Source organism: Nuphar pumila, chromosome 13, assembly GCF_984573655.1.
Source record: "Nuphar pumila chromosome 13, dmNupPumi1.hap1.1, whole genome shotgun sequence".
In the NCBI taxonomy this organism is placed as follows: domain Eukaryota; kingdom Viridiplantae; phylum Streptophyta; class Magnoliopsida; order Nymphaeales; family Nymphaeaceae; genus Nuphar; species Nuphar pumila.
Window position 1 is genome coordinate 71,954,247 of NC_143261.1, and position 26,117 is coordinate 71,980,363.

The 26,117-nt window shown below is 39.3% G+C and overlaps 1 protein-coding gene across 1 annotated transcript in view; it reads left to right on the forward strand.

Annotated features, from left to right (window-relative positions):
* The window catches only part of LOC149818677 (Prolyl oligopeptidase family protein), an 83,293-nt gene extending 61,083 nt beyond the window's left edge, over positions 1-22,210 (forward strand). The window contains exons 10-11 of the mRNA XM_089983964.1: positions 21,612-21,805; positions 21,909-22,210. Of these exons, the coding sequence (XP_089840090.1) occupies positions 21,612-21,805; positions 21,909-22,107 (393 nt within the window). The 3' untranslated portion in view covers positions 22,108-22,210. The remainder of the gene's footprint in view (positions 1-21,611; positions 21,806-21,908) is intronic.
* Positions 22,211-26,117: the final 3,907 nt, after the last annotated feature.

The window sequence follows — 26,117 nt, forward strand, 5'->3', positions numbered from 1 at the left end:
ATATCTGCATCAGTTGGAGGATCCACCAAATCTCAAGTGCCCCTAGAACCTAGGGCATCCATCTCATCCTTCATAGCCTGCATCCATTTAGGGTCGAATAGAGCCTGACTGTGATGAAGCGGAACAAAGGAGGCAGACAAAGCCGAGATAAAATTCTTCATAGATGCCCCAAGATTAACTTCAGAAACAAACTGAGAAATGGGATGAAGAGTGCACTGTCTTTTCCCTTTTCGCAGAGCAATAGGAAGATCCTCATCAATAGCTGAAACTTTAGTATGCTTAGAGATACTTGCCTCAGGAGAAGAAGATAATGGGGGCATGGAGGTAGGTGGTAACCTGTGAGTATACACTATAAGAGGGTTTCTGTATCGAGACTCCCCAGAGGATGGAGCCACAGGCTTTGGAGTGAACGACTCTAAAGGAAAAGGGGGAATTGGCAGAGGAAAAACATCACCGAGTAGTACTCAAAAAACAAGGAATAGACTCAAAGAAGGTAACGTCCACATTGACATACTCTTTATGAGATATAGGGTCATAGCAACGATATCCTTTTTGGTTCTTAGGATACCCAAGGAAAACACATTTAATAGACTGCGCAGCAAGTTTATCTCGATCAGGACCCAGCTTATACATAAAACACACACATCCAAAAACTTTAGGGGGGATAGGAAAGAGAGGAGCCTCTGGATGGAGAATTTGAATTGGGATCTGGTCTTCTACAGAACTTGATGGCATGCGATTTATAAGAAACCCGGCTGTCAAAACCGCATCGCCCCAGTATGTAGCAGGCATATTGGATTGAATCATAAGACACCGAGCAACATTAAGGATTTGTCTATGTTTCCTCTCAGCCACCCCATTTTGCTGGGAGGTATGGGGACATGTAAATTGAGGTTGAATCCCATTAACAGAGTAGAATTGAAGTAAGTCTTTGGATTTGAACTCAAGAGCATTATCAGTGCGAACAATTTTAACACATATGTCAAATTGAGTTTTTATCTCTGCAATTAAAGATTTAAGAATGACAGGACCTTGAGACCGATCTTTTAACAGGAACACCCACGATAGTCTCGAGAAGTCATCAACAATAATTAGATAATAACGACATTGAGACCTATTCGGAATCCTACTCGGACCCCACACATCTACATGAAGAAGATCAAACAATCCTTGACTTGATGGACTCTGACTGGAGGGAAAAGAGCTTCGATAATGTTTTCCCAATTGACATGTTTCACACTGAAAAGAAACTGAGGGAGGTATATGAGGAATGACATGACAAAGTTTTGTCACTGGAAGGTGACCCAAACGATGATGCCACAATAGAGGACTTGAGGATGATGTAACAACAGAATAGGCCGAAACCTCTAGTTGGTGTAGGTAATACAGACCACCTTCCTCATAGCCACCACCAATCCTTCTCCCCGTCAACAAGTCCTGAAAGGTACATCCCATAGGATAAAAAATCACTCTACAATTAAACTCTTTTGTCATTCGACTGACGGATAATAAATTCTGTGGAAACGAAGGAGCATGAAGAACATGCGACAATTGAAGAGTAGGGGTAATAGACACGTTTCCCTGCCCTACAATTGGGGAAGAGCTACCATCAGCAAGACGTACCCCTTTTTGACCTGTCACAGGTTTTAAACTCAAAAAGTTGCTCGAGTTTCCGCACAAGTGACCAGAGGCTCCAGAATCAATGACCCACCTACCACCTTAAGCAGATACGCCATCACCTGCAGAGCACACAACCTCCGCAACAGAAGACTTCGAATTGGATGATCGTAAAGCAAGGAGCTTGTCATATTCAGCCCTACTAAGAGTTACACAATCATTGGAGGAATCTGCATCTGATTTAACCACTTGAGCCATAATATAAACTAATGGGCTTGATTCACAAAATGCAGGAACAACCACACGCGCATACCCACAATCAACAACAAGCCCGACTATATCAAGTTTTGACCTCACCAATGAAATCTGAGAAACACGACCTTCGACTGTTCAGATCCAAACTTCAAATATAATTTTAAAGAAGCTTGACCAAAACCTTCTACCTCAACCAAGGATGACTATAGGTTGTAAATCAAGATTACACATCCAACACAACTTAGAATGTGTTACCATCACACATCCGCCACTACGACAACCAGTAGCAGCACCCTACACAGAATCCCACTTCAAAAGACAAGGTTCCCACAAACAGAATATTTTTCAACACAGCAGGGAATCACGCCTGCTGATTCCAAAAATAAATTTTTTTTAACATGCGGTTTTCAAACGTCACGACACAACAACTAGATGCACGACCAACCATACTATGAGCACGCAGAGACTTCTTTCAAGCCTGCTGAATCAAAAAGATCACGACACAACACCCAGCTGCTTGCTAAATAGAATCTGAGCACAACCAATGATAACATGAGCAGAAACAAATTTTTTTTTAAACTCACAACATCTGCTCCCAGCCATATACATCATGACAGCAAAAAAAATCAATTTCACGACTTTTGCACAACATTTGTACTTATCAACATGGATAAAGGTATTCACGACAGCTGCTCCCAGCAATATAAATCACGACAGCCAAAATAAAATCAGTTTCACGACTTTTGCTCAGCACTCGTACTTATCAACATGTATATCGATATTCACCATAACCATTAGATCTGATTACAGATCTGGAGTCATGACATTTGTCAGATCTCAGATCTGTTATCAGATCTGTATTACTTATTTCGAAACAGAGATCGATCACACCTTTTCTGTAATCACTCGAACTTGGCGCAGGGCACGAGATCACGCTCCCAAGGACAATGGATCATATCTCTGTTGTATCTGATTCTTCACAGCCTTCAATAGAACCGACCCCCACTTGATTTGATTTCGCGACTTCTCTGCATCAGATCTTCACTCGATTGGAACTTCTCCACCATCCACACGTCAAAGATCATTTGTTTTGAAGCCCGCAACATCCAATCAATTTGCAATGATCAATTTTTTTTTTTTTGTAAAAATCTGTGTTGACAACACAAAGAAACAAATCAGATCAGCAACATCACACGACCCACGATCTGAGTGCTTCCTGTTAAAATGGCTTCAGCTGGCAGTTCTATCGTGAATACCGAGAAGGAGGAGTGGGAAGAGAGGAGAGAGGAGAGGGGATTTCCTTGGAATCGGCAGCCACTTCGTAATACTGCGTGCTGCACTAAACATCATTAATATAGAGTAGGTTTACAATAATATTTTTACAATGGCAAGATTGCCCCTGGTTAGTAATGTATAATACATAATACATTATAACGTGAACCTATTCTATATGGATATGGATCCAGTACTGGATCCATATCCAATCTATATTCTAATACCCTCCCTCAAGTTGTACATGGGATTGAACCATGTGCAACTTGTTCTTCAGATACCAAAAGCGGTTACTTGTTAGACCTTTTGTGAACATATCAGCAACTTGGTTTTCTGAAGGCACATGACCGGTTCAATCTCTTTGTCTGATGAAATGTTGGTCAATCTCAATATGTTTGGTCCGACCGTGATGAACAGGATTAAAAGCAATTTGTACAACACTTCTATTATCACACATGAGGATTGAACTTGAGATACTCTCTCCCATTTCATTAAGGAGATGCCTAACCCAGGTTACTTCTGCTGTGGTAGCTGCCATAGATCTATATTCTGCCTCCGTGCTAGACCTTGCCACAACTTTCTGTTTTCTGCTACTCCATGAGATAAGATTGCTTCCAATGAAAACACAATATCCTGAAACCGACCTTCTTTCATCTGGGTCTCCTGCCCAGTCTGCATCTGTATAGGCCAATATGTCATGTTTCGGTGTTTCCCATGAAGATTGAGCATATTTGAGTCCATCACCCACCGTGCCTTTTAGATATCGGAGAATACGCTTGACGACATCCATATGGCCAGTCTTTGGTTCATGCATAAACTGGGATACTTGATTTACAGAATATATAATATCTGGTCTAGTAAAAGTAAGATATTGTAACATGCCCACTAAACTGCGATACTTGGTTGCATCAGGATACAACTCGCCATCACAAATGTTGAGTTTTTTATTGACAACACTGGGTGTAGGCATAGGTTTGCAATCTGTCATTCCTGCTTTGGCCAAAAGGTCAAGAGTGTATTTGTGTTGAGTTAATGACATTTCTCCATCCTGTCTGTCCACCTCTACACCAAGAAAATACCTTAGCTTTCCAAGATCTTTCATTTTAAACCGCATACTCAGCAAAACTTTAATTTGTTGAATACGCTCTGGAGCATTACCAATGACCACTATATCATCAACATATATAAGTAAGAAAACTACAGTAGTTCCATCCCTGTATATGAATAAAGAACGGTCTAGTTGGGAACGAGTAAAACCGTGGTTTTGAATCTCTGAGGAGAAGCTTTCAAACCATGACCGGGAGGCTTGCTTTAAACCATACAATGCTCTGGTTAATTTACATACATATGCTTTTGGGTCTCCCTATGCATAACCTTGAGGTTGCTCCATATAGACCTCTTCTTTTAAGTCCCCATGAAGAAATGCATTTTTGACATCAAGCTGACTAAGGCTCCACCCATGCTCAATGGCCAGGCCGAGGATAATGCGAATGGTTCCCATTTTCACTACTGGACTGAAGGTCTCATCGTAATCTTCACCATATTCTTGGGTGAACCCTTTGGCAACAAGACGTGCCTTGTATCGTTCAATGCTCCCATCCGGTTTATATTTAATCTTATACACCCATTTTGAGCCAACAACATTTTTATTGGGGGGACTACCAACTATCTCCCATGTTCGACACTGATGAAGTGCCTCTATTTCCTCATTCATCGCCTCAATCCATTTGTCAGATTGAACAGCTTGACAAAATCCAAGTGGTTCTTCATGTTTTTCAACCTTAGATAGGAAAATCTGAAAATCCATAGAAAAGTTATCGTAACTTACCCATTTTTCAATTGGATGCCTTATCCTGCTTGATTTTCTTGGTGCCTCCACATTATTGGGGAATGTCATGTGTTCTCCAACAGGTGCATCTGTTTGCGCTTTGGGTCTTCTTGTGTAGACATTCCCTTTGTATCTCTGACATTCTGTTTCCGACACCTTATTTGAAACGGTCTCATCATGTATGTTTTCAGGAGCCAAAGCGGTACATTCAGCATCATGTGAGATAAGTTCAGTACTGAGCCATGGATTATACCAATTATCAGCCATATCACCATGTTCACGACCATAGTTGGCTTTATTTTCTGGAAAACTATTTTCATCAAAGACAACATTTCTGAAAATTCTGATCTTCTTATTGATAGGGTCATAACACCTGTACCCTTTGTGTTCATCCTGCATAACCTACAAATTGGCATATAGAGGCTTTGTCCTGAAATTTGTTTCTCATGGATTTGTCAACATGTACATAACATGTGCATCCAAAAACTCGTAACTCATCATAATTAGGCTGTATACCAAAGAGAACATAATAGGGAGACTGATTTTCAAGGATAGGCATAGGAAGATGATTTATCACATGAGTGGCAGTATGAAAAGCTTCTGTCCAAAGGTTGATGGGCAAATTACAACCATGCATCATACTCATTGCACTCTCCACAATATGTCTGTGTTTACGTTCAGCAATTCCATTTTGTTGTGAAGTATACGGGCAAGAAACTCTACGATGTATCCCATTATCTTGGAGGAAGTCTAAAAACTCTCTGGAGGAATACTCACCACCTCCATCACATTGGAGAATTTGAATATTTTGGGAGAATTGATTTTTAACATAGGCATGAAAGTGACGAAAAATAAGAAAAACCTCTGATTTGTGTTTCATGAAGAATATCCAGGTAAAACGAGAGAAACTGTCAATAAAGGATACATAATATTTACTTCCAGAAGAAGAAGCATTGGGAGTTGGACCCCAAACATCAGAACATATTACCTCAAAAGGAATAGAAGATCTTTTATTTATTTGATGAAAAGGAAGTACATGACTCTTGCAAACTTGACAACTGGAACACATTTTATTCCTTAATGAAAATGAAACAGACTCTGAAAGAAAACCATTGGACACTAATTTTTCAATAAAGACTTGACTACAATGACCAAGACGAGAATGCCAGAGATCTGGCTTATTACATTTTGATAAACTTAGGACGTTTTCAGAGACATGATCAGACTTGGGCTTTAAGACATTGGAGGCTGGATCTTCATTGAAGACATACATGTTTCCACGTCGCTCTCCTTTAGCGAACATCTCTTTCGTTTGAAGATCCTTGACAAAGACAGAAGTAGGAGTAAATTCCACAGATGAATTGGTAGAGTCAACAAGTTTAGATACAGAGACAATGTTTTTCTTTATATTTGGTGCATGAACGACATCAGATAAAGGAATAGATGACTCAGACAAAGGAATAAGAACATTGCCTATGTTTGAAATAGGGTGGTGAGTCCCATCTCCAATTACAATATTAGATTTTCCAGAATAGGGAACCAAAGTAGAGAATTTACCTGCATTGCCAGTAACATGAGTCGCTGCCCCGGAGTCAACATACCATATTCCATTATCATTCTGTTTCAAGTTCAAGTTGGCCATTGCAGATAAGAGAAGATCCTTAGCATCATCACTGACCCGAAAGGTACCTGCAGTTCCTGGTGTAGTAATATTTCTATTATTTTGTGTTCTGCTTCGATTCTGCGGGTTGAACCAACAGTTGGCTTTGATGTGACTCCGTTTATTACACTGATAGCATGTGGGAACATTTCTTGAAAAACTGACTGTGGAATTTGGTGTGGGTAGTAATCCGCGTCCACTCTGAATAGCAGTTCCCCTGCCTTTGCCACGTCCTCCACGTGCTCGATCACCTATCATTCCTGTGGCAAGAACCTCATGCATAGATGATTGTCCAACTGAAGTATCAGACATGCTCTTCAGAGTCATTTCGTATTGAAGCAGTTTGGCGCGTAATTCCTCAAAACTGAGTAATGTAGGTAAGCACAATAAGGAGGTCACAAGGACATGATATTCTGATCCCAAGGCATTCAATGTTTGTTGCACTTTTTCTTTGTCTGATACTGGATATCCAACCATGGCTAACTGGTCCGTAATGCTTTTAACTTGATTTAGGAATTCAATAATGCTCATTGCACCCTTTCTTAACATCTGAAATTCGCGTTTGAGAAACAACACTTTAGCCTCTGATATCTGTGAATATGTCTGAGCTAAAACCTCCCACAAAACCTTAGATGTGCAATCATCAGGAATGAAAATCAATATCTCTTGAGATAATGTGGAAGTGATGTAGGCAACAAGAGCCTGATCGCGCTTCATCCAAGAAACAAATGCAGGATTGCGAATAGTATTCGACAATCCTCCATCTTCTTTGGTTTCGGTTATGATAAATTCTGGAGGTATAGGAGTAGATCCATCCAAGTGGCCTGAAAGGTCTTGACTACGAATAAAAGGAGCAATTTGCCTTTTCCAAGTCATGTAGTTGTTGGTAGTCAATTTTTCTGAAACTAGCTATCCAAGGAAGTTGGAAGAAAGACCCGAATTGCCTGAAGTATCCATTGGTAGCTGGTTGACAATGAGAAGGTACGGCTTGCCTGAAGTATTAGTGACTGAAACTGAAATGAAAACTCAAGTGGCTGGAGCAACAAAACGACAGAGCAATTCAAGATAAGAGGTTAAGTAGAAGAGAATAAAGCAGCCGTGACAAATCAGCTTTCAGACCAGCAGTAACGTGATGTTCAGAATTAATGGAGAAGAAAAACAGAAAATAACTACAGTGTGGGAAAGAAACAGTTTTCAGGCGATGAATGAGAATGAAGCTGAAAGGAATCTCAGCGAAGTAAATAGAAGAAACGGTTGATAGAAAAGAAGTATTTCAGTAGAAGAAGGAAGAGAGCAAAAGACTCGTTGACGGTGAGATAGAGAAGAAGTGGAGCGGGGAGAAAGAAAAGAATCAAGCGTGACCTGTTTCAAACTCGACTGAAGGGATGAAGAGTAGAAAACTCGGCTGAAGAGGTGACCTGTTTGAAACTCGATTGAAGAGGAGGAACTCGGCTGTTCTGAAGAGGAGGAACTCGGCTATTCTGTTTGAAACTCGACTGAAGAGGAGGAACTCGGTTGTTTTGAAGAGGAGGAACTCGGCTATTCTGAAGATGAGAAAGAGGAGACTCAGATGGTCGTGAAGTACGATCGCTGATGAGGGAAAAAGACTCGGTTGAAGGCTTGGCACTTTTCACGATCGCTGATGAGGGAAAAGACTCGGCTGAAGGCTTGGCAGGAAAAGACTCGGCTGAAATCTTGGCAGATCCTTTCACGATCCCTCACGAGAGCACTTTTATGCCCAGATTAACATGCTCTGATACCATGTTAAAATGGCTTCAGCTGGCAGTTCTATTATGAATACCGAGAAGGAGGAGTGGGAAGAGAGGAGAGAGGAGAGGGGATTTCCTTGGAATGGGCAGCCACTTCGTAATACTGCGTGTTGCACTAAACATCATTAATATAGAGTAGGTTTACAATAATATTTTTACAATGGCAAGATTGCCCCTGGTTAGTAATGTATATTACATAATACATTATAACGTGAACCTATTCTATATGGATATGGATCCAGTACTGGATCCATATCCGATCTATATTCTAATACTTCCACGATCAGCCACGATCTGAGTGCTTCCACGATCAGCCACTTTCCACGTTTCACGACACTTGATGCAACTTGCTGCAGTTTTCCACGATCAGCCACTTTCCAAGGAAGTACATGACTCTTGCAAACTTGACAACTGGAACACATTTTATTCCTTAATGAAAATGAAACAGACTCTGAAAGAAAACCATTGGACACTAATTTTTCAATAAAGACTTGACTACAATGACCAAGACGAGAATGCCAGAGATCTGGCTTATTACATTTTGATAAACTTAGGACGTTTTCAGAGACATGATCAGACTTGGGCTTTAAGACATTGGAGGCTGGATCTTCATTGAAGACATACATGTTTCCACGTCGCTCTCCTTTAGCGAACATCTCTTTCGTTTGAAGATCCTTGACAAAGACAGAAGTAGGAGTAAATTCCACAGATGAATTGGTAGAGTCAACAAGTTTAGATACAGAGACAATGTTTTTCTTTATATTTGGTGCATGAACGACATCAGATAAAGGAATAGATGACTCAGACAAAGGAATAAGAACATTGCCTATGTTTGAAATAGGGTGGTGAGTCCCATCTCCAATTACAATATTAGATTTTCCAGAATAGGGAACCAAAGTAGAGAATTTACCTGCATTGCCAGTAACATGAGTCGCTGCCCCGGAGTCAACATACCATATTCCATTATCATTCTGTTTCAAGTTCAAGTTGGCCATTGCAGATAAGAGAAGATCCTTAGCATCATCACTGACCCGAAAGGTACCTGCAGTTCCTGGTGTAGTAATATTTCTATTATTTTGTGTTCTGCTTCGATTCTGCGGGTTGAACCAACAGTTGGCTTTGATGTGACTCCGTTTATTACACTGATAGCATGTGGGAACATTCCTTGAAAAACTGACTGTGGAATTTGGTGTGGGTAGTAATCCGCGTCCACTCTGAATAGCAGTTCCCCTGCCTTTGCCACGTCCTCCACGTGCTCGATCACCTATCATTCCTGTGGCAAGAACCTCATGCATAGATGATTGTCCAACTGAAGTATCAGACATGCTCTTCAGAGTCATTTCGTATTGAAGCAGTTTGGCGCGTAATTCCTCAAAACTGAGTAATGTAGGTAAGCACAATAAGGAGGTCACAAGGACATGATATTCTGATCCCAAGGCATTCAATGTTTGTTGCACTTTTTCTTTGTCTGATACTGGATATCCAACCATGGCTAACTGGTCCGTAATGCTTTTAACTTGATTTAGGAATTCAATAATGCTCATTGCACCCTTTCTTAACATCTGAAATTCGCGTTTGAGAAACAACACTTTAGCCTCTGATATCTGTGAATATGTCTGAGCTAAAACCTCCCACAAAACCTTAGATGTGCAATCATCAGGAATGAAAATCAATATCTCTTGAGATAATGTGGAAGTGATGTAGGCAACAAGAGCCTGATCGCGCTTCATCCAAGAAACAAATGCAGGATTGCGAATAGTATTCGACAATCCTCCATCTTCTTTGGTTTCGGTTATGATAAATTCTGGAGGTATAGGAGTAGATCCATCCAAGTGGCCTGAAAGGTCTTGACTACGAATAAAAGGAGCAATTTGCCTTTTCCAAGTCATGTAGTTGTTGGTAGTCAATTTTTCTGAAACTAGCTATCCAAGGAAGTTGGAAGAAAGACCCGAATTGCCTGAAGTATCCATTGGTAGCTGGTTGACAATGAGAAGGTACGGCTTGCCTGAAGTATTAGTGACTGAAACTGAAATGAAAACTCAAGTGGCTGGAGCAACAAAACGACAGAGCAATTCAAGATAAGAGGTTAAGTAGAAGAGAATAAAGCAGCCGTGACAAATCAGCTTTCAGACCAGCAGTAACGTGATGTTCAGAATTAATGGAGAAGAAAAACAGAAAATAACTACAGTGTGGGAAAGAAACAGTTTTCAGGCGATGAATGAGAATGAAGCTGAAAGGAATCTCAGCGAAGTAAATAGAAGAAACGGTTGATAGAAAAGAAGTATTTCAGTAGAAGAAGGAAGAGAGCAAAAGACTCGTTGACGGTGAGATAGAGAAGAAGTGGAGCGGGGAGAAAGAAAAGAATCAAGCGTGACCTGTTTCAAACTCGACTGAAGGGATGAAGAGTAGAAAACTCGGCTGAAGAGGTGACCTGTTTGAAACTCGATTGAAGAGGAGGAACTCGGCTGTTCTGAAGAGGAGGAACTCGGCTATTCTGTTTGAAACTCGACTGAAGAGGAGGAACTCGGTTGTTTTGAAGAGGAGGAACTCGGCTATTCTGAAGATGAGAAAGAGGAGACTCAGATGGTCGTGAAGTACGATCGCTGATGAGGGAAAAAGACTCGGTTGAAGGCTTGGCACTTTTCACGATCGCTGATGAGGGAAAAGACTCGGCTGAAGGCTTGGCAGGAAAAGACTCGGCTGAAATCTTGGCAGATCCTTTCACGATCCCTCACGAGAGCACTTTTATGCCCAGATTAACATGCTCTGATACCATGTTAAAATGGCTTCAGCTGGCAGTTCTATTATGAATACCGAGAAGGAGGAGTGGGAAGAGAGGAGAGAGGAGAGGGGATTTCCTTGGAATGGGCAGCCACTTCGTAATACTGCGTGTTGCACTAAACATCATTAATATAGAGTAGGTTTACAATAATATTTTTACAATGGCAAGATTGCCCCTGGTTAGTAATGTATATTACATAATACATTATAACGTGAACCTATTCTATATGGATATGGATCCAGTACTGGATCCATATCCGATCTATATTCTAATACTTCCACGATCAGCCACGATCTGAGTGCTTCCACGATCAGCCACTTTCCACGTTTCACGACACTTGATGCAACTTGCTGCAGTTTTCCACGATCAGCCACAGCAGCATTACACGACCCACGATCAGAAACTGTATCCCAGGAGGGGACGCTGCTCTGATACCATGTTGATGGTAAGGTGAGATGCGCAACAATCGAGGGAGAGAGAGAGAGAGAGAGAGAGAGAGAGAGAGAGAGAGAGAGAGAGAGAGAGAGAGAGAGAGAGAGAGACGACTGGAGAATAATCTAACTTCATAATCAATTAGGGCTAATCTCTATATTAAATAGAGATAGTCCAAGGAACAAAATTACACCCAGGTCCCTCATTAAAGAATAAGATTCAAATAACTTCTAGTTTAGAGAAACTTATTTACTAAAAACATCTTAGTCTCAACAGAAGCATTGAAAATTTATGCTGAATTTTTCATAAGTCACCCATCTTTCAATCGGATGTCTCGCCCTGCTTGATCTTCTTATTAATTGAAGTTGTCTCTCTTGATCTGATGATTGTTGTTGTTCTCGTAGAACCTGCTGACTTTGATTACGCCTTGTATAAACGCATCCTTCTATGAATTTTCTTGATATGCTTTCTATATTGCCTGAATTGGTTTTTGTGTCATAATCAAATTCGGCTGGTGGATCTTCTAAGACATCTTGACTTTGATCAGGAAAAAGATCTTGCTGTTGTACCCTATCATTCATGGTTGAAACTAGGATATTATCCAGCCAAGGCTGATATACTTCAATATTATGCTTGTCCTGTAAAACATAATGGTTGCACTGATTATTAGAAAAATTATACTCATCAAACATAATATTTCTAGATATTTTAATTTTGCTTGACTTGGAATCATAGCATCTGTAACCTTTGTAATCATCTGCATATCCAACAAAACAACAAACATTGGCTTTATCCTGAAATTTTTTTCTCAGCTGGCTGTCCACATGAACATAATGTGAAAATTGAAAGAATGAAACCCTAATCTACGATGAGAGAAGAGAAGAGAGGGAGAGAGAAATTTCCAGCTGAAAGGAGGGTTCAGTCCATCGTGACTGCCCTCTCATTCTATTTAACATAAAGTGTAAACATTAGGGTACGAAAATACCCTTTTACAAAATAATAATTTACAATACATGAACTGGATCTGGACCTGATCCATTATACAAATGGATCGGGTCAGACATACAATGAAGATAATAATGTCTTCTTTTCAGCCTCCCTCAAGTTGTGCATGGTGTTGGACCATGAACAACTTGTTCTTCAAAAACCAAAATCTATCCTTTGTTAACCCTTTAGTGAGAATATCAGCAACTTGTTCTTTTGTTGACACATACATGGGCTCAATCTCTTTGTCTTCAACCTTTTTCCTGATAAAATGTTGATCTATTTCAATGTGCTTTGCTCGACTATGGTGAATGGGATTGAATGACATGTTGATGGCACTTTGATTGTCACACAGCAATAGTGATCGAACAATCGGCTCTCCCATTTCAGTCAGAAGATGTCTTATCCATGTACCCTCGGCCGTGGCAGTGGCCATTGATCTGTATTCGGCCTCAGTGCTCGATCTAGCAATCACCTTTTGTTTTCTACTGCTCCAGGATACCAAGTTTGGCCCAATGAAGCTGCAATAACCAGATATTGATCGTCGTTCGTCTGGATCCCCCGCCCAATCAGCATCAGCATAAGTAATAATCTCATGGCCCCCACCTGGATCTAATTCTTCCTTGCCTTTGTATACCAGCCCATCACCCACTGTACCCTTTAGGTAGCGAAGTATACGTTTGACTGCCTCCATATGTGACACACGAGGTTCATGCATAAACTGGGATACCTGATTAACTGAATATACTATGTCGGGTCTAGTAAAAGTCAGGTATTGCAACATGCCAACTAAACTGCGATACTTAGTGGGATCTCCATATATATCCCCTTCTTGTGAACTCAATTTCTGATGAATGACACTTGGAGTTGTTAACGGCTTACAATCTGTCATGCCTGCTCTGCCGAGAATGTCCAGCGTATATTTGTGTTGAGTAAGGGTAAGTGTATCATTCTTGTTATCAACTTCTACCCCAAGAAAATATCGCAGCTCTCCCAAATCTTTCATCTTAAATCTCTGATTTAATAACTTCTTCACCTGCTCAATGTGGCTTTTACAATTCCCTGTGATGATGATATCATCAACATATATCAACAGAAGGGTAGTAACTCCTTGTTCATTGTGAATGAATAATGAGTGATCCAGAAGAGACCTAGAAAAACCATGCCGTTGTATTTCTAGAGAAAAACTATCGAACCAGGAACGAGAAGCTTGTTTCAAACCATAGAGTGCTCTCTTTAATTTGCATACATATTTTTTGGCGTCTCGTTCTGCATATCCAGTGGGTTGTTCCATGTAGTCCTCTTCTTTTAAATCCCCGTGCAGAAAAGCATTTTTCACATCCAGCTGGCTCAATGTCCATCCATGTTTAATGGCTAGACTCAACACAATACGAATAGTCCCCATCTTGACAACAGGACTAAACGTTTCATCAAAGTCTTGGCCTTCCTCTTGTGTGAATCCCTTGGCTACCAGTCGAGCCTTGTACCTTTCGATGCTCCCATCTGGTTTATATTTTATCTTGTACACCCATTTTGACCCAACGACATTTCTGTTCAGTGGTCTAGGCACAATCTCCCATGTGCCACATTCATGTAAGGCCTCCATTTCTTCATTCATTGCTTCTACCCATCTTCTAGAGCTCGCAGCTTGATAGAACATAAGAGGCTCATCATCTTTACTTATGGATGTCAAGAATAACTGAAAATCCATTGAAAAATTTTTATAACTTACCCACCTGTCAAGTGGATGTCGAATCCGTGAAGATCTTCTGATATCCATTTGCTGCGAAACGGATGATCCAGATGGATCCATGTTTGAACAAGAAGTGAATGAGGGCTCTTTCTCTCGCCGAGTGTACACAATTCCCTTATACCTTGTTGGCTCCAAGTCATATGTGACAGTTTCTTCCGTTTGAGTCTCATTGGCTGAATCCTCATGTGGCTCATTCTGACTGCAATTTTCTGGACATTCTACTGTACCATTGGAGAAGAGTTCTGAATTTAACCATGGGTAGTATACCTCAATGCTGGAGCTTGAGTTATCAGTATCCACCATAGTTGAATTATTATCCTGATCAGCAAAGTTCATTTCATCGAAAATAACATTCCTTGATATTTTGACACGCTTACTCAGTGGATCATAACACCTGTACCCTTTGTAATCTTCGGCATATCCTATAAACCTGCATTTCAAAGCTTTATCTTGGAACTTGTGCCTGAGTGAGCTATCAATGTGCACATAACAAACAGACCCAAACACACGTAATTCGTGATAATCAGGTTGTATGCCAAAAAGAGAGAAGTATGGTGACTTATTTTCTAAGATATTCATGGGCAAGCGATTTATCACATGAACGGTGGAGTGGAAGGCCTCAGTCCATAATGATGTAGGGAGATTGCTCCCGTGCATCATGCTCATTGCAGTCTCAACAATATGTCGATGCTTCCTCTCAGCAATCCCATTTTGTTGAGGTGTATGAGGGCAAGACACTCTTCTCTTTATCCCATTATGTTGAAGAAAATTAACAAAGTCACTCGAGGAGAATTCACCTCCTCCATCACACTGGAAATTAAGAATGTTGGTAGAGAAATGATTTTGAACGAAATAGTGGAATTTCTGGAACAATCCAAAAACTTCTGATTTGTGCTTCATAAAGAATATCCAAGTATAACGTGAATAACTATCAACGAAAATAAGATAGTATTTACTGTCAGAAAAAGAAGTAATTGGAGCAGGACCCCAGACACCTGAACAAATGACCTCAAATGGCCTTGAAGCTCTTTTATTAATGGAAGCAAAAGGTAAGACATGACTCTTACATAGATGACAGCTAGAACATTTTGTATCAACGACTTCTGAACTCAGACTGGACTTAGGAATAAGATTATTCATGACAAGTTTTTCAATAAAATGGCGACCACAATGGCCAAGACGACTATGCCAAAGTCTTGGCTTATTACTTTCAGAAACATTAAATAAAAAATCAGAATCAAAGACTTGGTGAGGCTTCAAGGATGAATAGTTGGGATGAATGAAGGAAGGATCTTCTTGGAAGATGTACATGTTGCCCCATCGTTTTCCTTCAGCGAATGTCCTCCTCGTGCGAAGATCCTTGACATAAACAGAAGAGGGAGTAAATTCAACTGAAGCATTTGCATCATCAACAAGCTTTGAGACAGAAACAATGTTCTTTTGAATATTAGGAGCATGGATGACACTTGGAAGTTTAAGAGAGGACTTTGACATGTGTATAATGACATTTCCAGTATGTGAGATGGCATGATGTGATCCATCTCCTGTGACAATGCTATTCTTTCCAACATAAGGTGTAAGAGTCAAGAGTTTACCTACATCACCTGTAACATGAGTAGCTGCTCCAGAGTCGACATACCAAGTTCCTTTGTCATTTTGTTTCATATTCAATCCTGCCAAGGCTGTCAACAACAACTCTTTTACTTCTCCATCCTTTCTAGCCTCTGCTTGTGGAGCTTTCCCTTTGTTTTGAGGATTAAACCAACAGTTCGCTTTAATGTGCCCTTTCTTGTTGCATAGGAAACAGGTGGGAATGGGTCTTTGTCCCTGAACATTAGGTGTTGGAAGTATGCCACGACCTCCATAGTTATTTCTCCCTTGTCCTCCTTTTCCTCGAAAAGAACTTCCTCTACCTTGACCATAACTCATTCCCATAGCCAGCACATCTTGTGTTCCGGAATTCCCATGAAAAGCTTCAGAGGAACCTTTCAGATTCATCTCATATTGCAACAGTTTTGCACGAAGATCTTCAAACTTTGGAAGTTCTGGTAAACATAGTAAGGTTGTTGTCATAACATGATAATCTGGCCCCAATCCACTCAAGGTTTGTTGTACTTTATCTTTTTCACTGACGAGACACCCAACAACCGCCAACTGATCTGTGATGCCTTTCATTTTATTCAGGTATTCCATAATAGACATGGAATCTTTCTTCAGCATTTGAAATTCTCGCTTAAGAAACATAATTCTTGCCTCAGAAATTTGTGAATATGTTTGAACTAACATATCCCACAGTTCCTTTGCCGAACAATCATCAGGAAGAGCAATAAGGACCTCCTGTGAAAGAGTTGAAGTGATATATGCCACTAGCGATTGATCTCTCTTCATCCAAGCAACATATTCTGGATTCTTGTGAAAAACAACAGATTGTTCGCCTTTATCATCCACCTTTTCTTGCGAAAGAAATTCTGGAGGCGGTGGGACCGATTCATCCAGATGACCAGAAAGGTCCTGATTTTTTATAAACGGAATAATTTGTCTTTTCCAGGTCAAGAAATTATAGTTATTCAATTTTTCAGAGACTAGTTGACCAAGAAAACTTGAGGACAGGCATGATTGCCCGTGAGTAAATTCCATTTGATGAATATGCTTGAACTGACACTTAGGTATGAAGAACAAAGAACTCGGCTAACAGAAAAAGACAGATAAGATATGACAGATGGCTAACAATGATTAGCAGTGATTAGCAGGAAAAACAGCAGAAAGGAAAAGGAAATCACAGATCAAGAGATTAACAATGATTAGCAGGGATTAAACCACAGATCAAGAGATTAAAGTAGGAAAAACAGCAGGGATTAAACCTGATGAACCTGATTTCACAAAGAAGCAATCACGGCTGAAAAGAAAACACAGATTGATGCTGTAACACACGGCTGAAAGAAATCACAGATTTTCTTCACAAAGATTTTCTTCACACAGATTCACGCTAGGTATTTGAGGGCCACAATACCACACAGATTCACAGAGATTTACCACACAGATTCAAATCACGGCACACAGATTCACGCTGGGATTCACGGCTGATAAGTTCACTCTGCTGATGCTGGTGGATTCACGCTGGGATTTGCTCACGCAGACTCAGGCTGGGTTTTCTTCACGCAGACGCAGATTCACGCAGATGGGCTTTCTTCACGCAGGCTGGGCTTTCTTTCTTCACGCAGGCTGAAATCACGTTGATTCACGACCAGACATTCTTCACTGGGTATTTACGCTGGGTATTCACACCCAGATTCACGCAGATAGCTGATGCAGATCCACGTTGATGCACACGCTGTGCTTTCTTCACGCAGATTCACGCAGATCCACGCCCTACTCTGATACCATGAAAGAATGAAACCCTAATCTACGATGAGAGAAGAGAAGAGAGGGAGAGAGAAATTTCCAGCTGAAAGGAGGGTTCAGTCCATCGTGACTGCCCTCTCATTCTATTTAACATAAAGTGTAAACATTAGGGTACGGAAATACCCTTTTACAAAATAATAATTTACAATACATGAACTGGATCTGGACCTGATCCATTATACAAATGGATCGGGTCAGACATACAATGAAGATAATAATGTCTTCTTTTCAAAAATATCTCAAAAGAGATAATGTGCAAAACAAGCACTACCTCCACGAAGGAATATGTGCACAAAGGCACAAGAACACTTAAAGCAAAATGTACCCAAGGTACAAATGAAGAACACAAATGCCAAAATATAAAGAATTTTATTGAACAATTTGAGAACAATACTCCAAACATTGAATACATTTATGAGGGGGGTTCACCCCTATTTATACTAAAGAGGGACCCTTGGAGGGGCTCCCACTAGACGTTGGAGCCCCTCCAACGGTTAGAAATCTAACCGTTGGAGGGGTCCAACTTCTAGTGTTGGACCCCCTCCAAGAGTTGACTAAGTCAACAAGAAAGAAAAGAAAAGAAGAAAAAAGGAAAAAGAAAAAAGAAGAAAAAGAAAAAGGAAAAAAATGTACAAACATATTCACTAATGTGAATATGCGCAAAAGAGGAAAACACCAAAATACCCTTGGGGGTTACATGATGTGAAAAATATATATGTATATATATAACAATAGATACATATACATATATGTATAATACATATATGTATATGTATCTCTTTTTATATATATAAATATATGTATACAAAAAATAGAGATACAATTTAACACATAACACACATCCAAATGCCTTTAACTCATTATAATTTGGGTGCTTCTTGTATAGTATAAAATAGGGAGAATTGTTCTACAAAAGTTTCATGGGCAATCTCTTTATGACATATACAACTGTATGAAATGCCTCGGTCCATAACTTTATGGGAACTTTACTCTCATGAATCATGGACATCACACTCTCTAAAATATGTTGATGCTTTCTTTCAACAATACCATTTTGTTGAGGTGTCTACGAGTTTGAAACTCTTCATCCAATTCCATTATTCTGTAAAAATTCAACAAATTCTTTTGATGAGTATTCACCACTACCATCACACTGGAGATTTAGAATATTGATGAAAATTGAATACGAATATAGGCCCAAAAGGTTTTAAACACACAAAAAACATCAGACTTATGCTTTATGAAAAATATCCAAGAGTAACAAGAATAGTCATCAATAAATGATACATAATATTTGCTACCAGAAGAGGAAGAAAGTGGAGTTGGTTCCCAGACATTAGAATGAATATCAAAATGTGACAACTAGGACATAGACTATCACAAGACTCTTCACCCAAGACAGATTTAGGTAACAATTTATTTGAAACTAGTTTTTCAAGAAAAACTCCACCACAATGACCTAACCTACTATGCTAAACATTTGGTTGACTAGACTTTGAAATACTGAAAACACATGGAGAGGACTTAAGCTTCGAGTGACTAGCTCGAGCAGTTAAGGAATCTTCTTTGAAGACGTACGTGTTGCCACATCTTTCTCCCTCAACGAACATCTTCCTCGTTTAAAGATCCTTGACATACACTGAAGATGGAGTAAATTCAACATACGAATTGGTATCATCAACAAGCTTAGAAACAAAGACTATATTCTTTTTTATATTAGGGGAACACAATACATCAAACAACTAGACAGAATGTGATTTAGACAAAGGAAGGACAATATCTCCGGAGTGTGTAATGGGGTGGCGTCTACCATCTCCAGTAACAATGTTATTTTTACCAAAATAAGAAATTAGTTTGGAGAATTTACCTGCGTCACCTGTGACATGACTGCCAGCTCCTGAATCAACGTACCAAACACTCTGATCGTTTTGCTTGAAACTGAGTCTGGAAAGGGCAGCCAACAAAAGCTCTTTGTCAGGGCCAATTTGACCTTATTTTTTCCTTAATCCTTAGGTAAATATTTGCCTTAACTTCAAGATTGTACCTTGGATCATCTTTGAACCAAGACTTATGTAGTATGTAGAAATGTTATTATTGAATGCAGCTCTTCCTGCTTGAGGGATGTTGAGAGTAGGAAGAATTTCTCGACCTCCCTGCTTATAACCTCTGCCTCTTCCACGTCCTCCTCCACATCCATGACTTGAAAAAGATCTCGTAAACAACACATCGTGAGAATATGCTTCAGTCTTTTCTGTATCTGACATCCCCTTCAATGATATCTCATAACTGAGGAGTTTGACTTTCAAGTCATCAAAAGTACAAACGGTCCCAGTATACTGTAAAATAGTGAACAACACATGAAATTCGGGTCTCAAGCTAACTGGCGCTTGCTAAATTTTGTCTTTATCTGACACTTGACATTCAATTAACGCTAGCTGATCTAAAATGGACTTGATCTTGTTAAAATATTCCATAATAGACATGGATGCCTCCTTCAACATCTAAAATTCTCTTTTCAAATAAATGGTCTTGGCTTATGAAATCTGTTAGTAGGTCTGTTGTAATGTATTCTATAACGTCATTGCAGTGCAATCATCTGGAATTCCCACCAATACCTCCTGAGATAGGGTCGAAGTGATGTATGCCACTAAGGCTTGATCCTTTTTTACCCAGTTGACCAAATCTGGATTCTTAATGGTCATCGTTGCAGTTACAACCCCTTTATCATCCTGCATAAGAAACTCAGATGGAGCAACAACTGATCCATCGAGGTGACCAGCGAGATCTTGACGTCAAATTTTTAAGGATAGGATCTTGGATCATGTTTTTTTTATATAAAAATACAATTTTTTGAGTTTTGCAATTTTGATACATTGTGGGCTGGCGAAAGACTTGCTTACATGTCACAGTCACATGATCTAAAATCTGTTTCCTACTAAAGAAACCATGTAAATCACATTTGTAGGGGACTGATCTACAAAAAAAAACTAAAAAATATGAAATAAAGGTGATTTCTACTCAATAGTTTTATACCTTTATTCTTATCATATGTGTGTGTGTGGACTTTTGATGTAACTAATCCAATGAGGACGCTACTGGCAGTCACTTTCATTATGGGATGGATAGGAGCATTCGTGGGCGATAGATGGAGTGTCCCTTGTATTGCATGAAAGGGTTTTGTTTAACATACGTGCTAGGGGAGACACGTAACATATAAGAAAGACTGCTCTTCGTTCATCTGGACATCTCCCTGCTACGATTCAAGGTTAACCAAAGTGAAAGTGAAACCATATGCAACGTTCCATCAAGCAAGCTTTCACCTTTTTGATAAGATTAATGTGGTGCATACTCGGAGTACTTAAAGGCGACCCATTTTCTTTTAGTGGTGGCTTCTGTAGTCAAGCATAGTAGACTCTACCCTTAACGGCTGGATCAATCCTATGTGAAAAATATAGGCATGATGCATCTCTGTGTCAAACCTAGTAGTTCCTCCATAGTCCAAAGGCTAGGTAAGGGCGGCAATGTCCTGACAATCCCGAATCTCAATAGAACACTCATAAAATGCTAAAATTGAGTATTGGGAAGCCCCATTTTTCACTGGTTTACTCAGCAAGGCACTGGAAGGCCCAAGCATGTGTGTGTAATCGTGTATTTGTGTAATGTACACAACCTAGCATATGCTCTTGTTTTGTAAAAGTCATGCTATACCAACTTGCCCAATCATACACATACCTTTGTGTCACACGAAAAGACACTACACACAGTCATAATGCAAATGTTCCTGTTTGATGATAGATAAGCTTGTGGAATTGTTAATATGAATCTTACTATGGGACTTCAACTTTTGACACAAGTAGGTCCCTTTTCTTGATGTCTGCAACACATTGCTGGATCCTGGTTTGCCTCTCACTGTTTTAGACTATCAAGAATTTGGTGATCCAAGGATCCAGAAAGAATTCAAAGCCATTCTTGAATACTCTCCTTACGAGAACATTAAGCCAGGAGTCTGTTATCCTTCAATGCTGATTACTGCTTCATTTAGTGACCCGAGGCAAGTTGCCTATTGCCCTTGTCATCATTATCTCATTCATAGTCCCTTTTTGTTAATTTTTTCCTTATTGAACTTTTCAAATGTTTTCACGTTCTTGTTCCAGGGTTGGAATTTGGCAAGCCACCAAGTGGGTTGCTAAAGTACGGGATCTGACTTGCAGCAGCTGTTCATGTTCAATTATTCTCAGAGCAAACATGGATGGAGGACATTTTGGTGAGGGTGGGCGCTACAAGCACTGTGAGGAGACAGCGCTAGAGTATGCCTTTCTGATCAAAGCAATGGGGATGCTTGATAAGGAGTAAACATGAGTTTCTCTTGGAATTCTCATCTGCATCACTTGTGATCCTCACAGATCATCCATGAGCTAAACTTGCAAACTGCTGGTCATGCAGGATGTGAAAAGCTCTTCCCGACCCTAACTGATCTCTGTTTTGGTGTTTGATTGGCATGAGAGCTATGTGTTATCAGGATAAAGCAAAATCAAGCCTTCTTTGAGGTTCACATAGATTTGAGCAGTACCTTGTTGGAACCATATGACCTTTCTGGTGTAAAGTGGGATAGAAAACATCTGACTGAGGTAAACCTCTATTTTGCCTTTTTTGCAACCTCAAAGGGGGGAAATTTATCCATAAGAGAGAAGGATTATTCTCATTCAACAATGGATTGTTATAAAGGAGTAATCAGTTATTTATCGAGTTACATGACTGCAATTTCAGAAGATGCAATGTATTTGTATATTTGGTATTGCTTTGGAGCATTATATTCCAGAATCTCTCGTGTATTGGGCTAAAGTCCATTATTTGAGCCATGAATTGATGTTTTTTCGGATTCCCTGAAAAGGTAATTTTGAGAGATGAGAATTTCGAGGCATGAGAAGTCTCGTGTATACATTATTGACAGTGCCGTATTTTCCAACATAAGGGAAAAGCATCAGAACTGCTTGCACACAATGGCACAATTTTCAGTAGAGGAGGTTGAGAGTGTGAGTACAGTATTTTTTCCTCATCTTTTTTCCCCTGGTGGCCTACTTATGTAGTTCTAACATTAGTAGCAATAGAACCAAAGGTTGCACATTGTGATAACTTGGAGTACAATTTTGGTGCGCTGACTCGTGCTTCTTTGACAACTGAAGTTGTGCAGTGTTCAACACCAAAATAGGACTGTTTTTTTAAAAGGCAAGCGGGGGTTAGGCAGACCCCTACCAGTTATACAACTATACCATTAGGTTTTGAACCTGCAACGTCCCAACAAAAGGTGACGTGCACTAACTGCTCCTACCAGACAAGCAGAGCCCCCGTTGGTCAAAATAAGACACTTTTATGGCTGCTAGTGTGGTCCTGTTTTTGCAAGGAAAAGTGGGTCTCATTGCACCCTGGAAGCTGTTCAGTCATGCTTAGCAATGGTTGTGATGCTTTCATGCCCTGCTAGGGCCATCAATTCTTCAATGCTGTTACTGACGGCCCTGATCTGAAACGTGGTTATATGATGCAGATCTGAGTTAATCAATTTTTCGAATCATGCTTTCTGAAACTTGCTTATACACTACCCATCTGAGAATCAAGTTTCCGAGGTTCATGGTCCAGGAATCGATTGATCTGGGGAGATTGATTGAAATTTGGTAACGGTAAGGATGTGATCTACATGCTTGAATCATGATGCATAAACAAGACTTTTTCAAGGATTTAAAATCAACAGCTTATAATCTTCATAAATTCTTTTTTTTATATTTACACGGAGAAACCGCCCTCAGGATCAGAGACTTAGCTGCGCTGGCTTTGCCTGTGATACTTATGGTCGCTGTCCTGGCACTGTAAAATTCCATGGGCATACCTTTTGCCCCCAGGGAGTTTCCATGCTTCAGCTTGTGCAAGGGGATTATGCCTATGCGATTTGAACCTAGACCACCCACCTAGCACCCTAGCCCCATCCCACTACGTCAAACCCCTTTGGGGCTTCACAAATATTTAAACACACAATAATTATATTTTTTTATCAAAAATATATGATCCAATAGTTGATTCATAGCAAAATCACCATGCTAAACACATCTACATGGTTGGATTTGCTGGAAAAGTGTTAATGCTTTGAAATGACTAGTTCACAATATTGTGGATCTTCTCAATCAGACCTTATGAATGTACTCAACATAGTTTATTTGATAGGAATCATGCTTTGGATCATGTTTTTTGGACATAAAAATAAGATTTCTTAATTCATGAAATTTGAATATATTGTAAGCCATTGGTTTTTAAAGGTCATAAAAAACCTACATGTATGCTATAATAACATAAAACTTGTTTTCTACTAAATAATGTATATAGATTGTATCTATAGGGTTTGATCAACATAAAATGTTCAAAAAATTTGAAAAGGTTATATATATATATATATATATATATGTTGGTTAATCTAACATTAAACTAGTTGGCTTTAACACATTAAATAGATTTTGAAAACAATTAAAACACTTAAAATAATAGAAATTTTGAAAATCCAAGGTTACTTTTTGAGGTCAAAAATATACTTTTGACAGCTTCATAAAGTTACTTTTTAAAAAAGGTGTTTGACTCTTTAATTCTTTAAAAGTTCAAAAGACCTATAATGCCCAAAAATTTAACTTTGCATTTTAAAAAATATTATTATTTTAAAGTTGCTTTAGTCATTTTCATAAGGTTGAATCCATTTAATCTTAAACTCAACTAGTTTAATGTTTACACGAACCACACTAAAATATGTTTACTAGAAATGTCTACCAGAGTGTGATTTAGGCATTTTTGATGCTCATTGGAGAATCCAACCCTATAGATGCTTTCAACACGAACTGTTTGTTAGGAATCAATTGTTACGGGACATGCCAGCACTCTAATTTTCACAATATCTTGATCGCGGCTCATCTCCTTGTTCGACAAATGCGCCATTCCTATACAATAATCACAATGTAGCGGGTAAAACAAGTTCTGGTCCTCAAGGTATAATATCAACCGTTTGCTGTCCATTCGATGCATCAGCTAAACTATTAATTTTTACCGGAAGTATAGAAGAATTTTAAGAAAATAAAGCAAAGTAATTCCTGACAGTTATAGTTTTAAGACATTGCAACTGGCTCCAATAGTTAGAAACAGTAAAGATGATTTCTATATAAGGATCCATATTATACCTGTATTGCAAAAGCAAACCAATGTTTCTGAAAAGCATGTCCTAAGGAGCCTTCTTTTTTGCGAAGATGTACGACGAAAGACCTACCATTACGTTCATTGTATTAGGTTTAAGCACTGTTCTTCAGTTAGCATCCGCCACTTTATCACCCTTATGTGCTAGGTTTTACAAAAGCCTATCACACCATCTCACACACCATTTGAATATTGGAAACCACCCTTGGGGAAAGAAATGGGGCAGCAATCGTCTGAATAAAGTATCATCTCCAAATCTTACAGATTTGGGGCAGTGGCTCAAGGATCTTACAGGTTTCCACCATCTACCATGTTGGTCCTCAGATATCCTGCACCAGAGAAGACCCTTCAGGCCAGTGTTTCAGAGCCACAAGGCCTAATTTGAAAGAAGACGGGTGAGATAATGGAAAGAATCGCAGCACAAGGTGACAATACCGATCATTTAACCAATGGGAGTTTGATTGTTGTTCCGAGATAAGACCTTAAAAATCATGATACAGCAGCAATGAATTTAACTTCAAAAGCTCAATCTGTTCTTAGAATTTGTTTTTTTTATTTATTTATTATCCTAAAGATTTAAGGTTAGAGCATAAAGTTTGAGGGTCAAATTAAATGAGCCCATTATTCTTCAGCATGTATTAAGAGGTAGTACAGTTTGTCAATAGAATCAGGTGTTGGCCATGAAAGTGGATACGTTCTATTGTAAAGACAATTAACCCAACAAACATTGAAAAAAAAACCCTCAGGTACTTGGATTTTTTTTTTCTAACATTAAAAGGGACAAAAATATACATAATAAAGTTCTTTTTTGAGAATAAGGTAAAATAGTCTTATTAATCCTTGTTAGTCCCCCTTAACCATATGCCCAACACAGTTAAATGTTTGAGAAACCTAAACCCTGTAAGGATCCAATAGCCAACACTCATTTGAGCTACTTATGCAAAAATGGAAATACAAATATATTGGTCAAGCATAATTAAGAACCATATTGAAAAAAATAAAAGAATAAGATAGATCAAATACATTTAAGAGGTTTTAATCCAAATTCGTGTCTGATTAGGTCTAATTGAAATATTCCTAATCAAACCAAATAAGAGCCATCATATCACCACAATTTCCATAAGTCGAAGTGTTTTTCATCA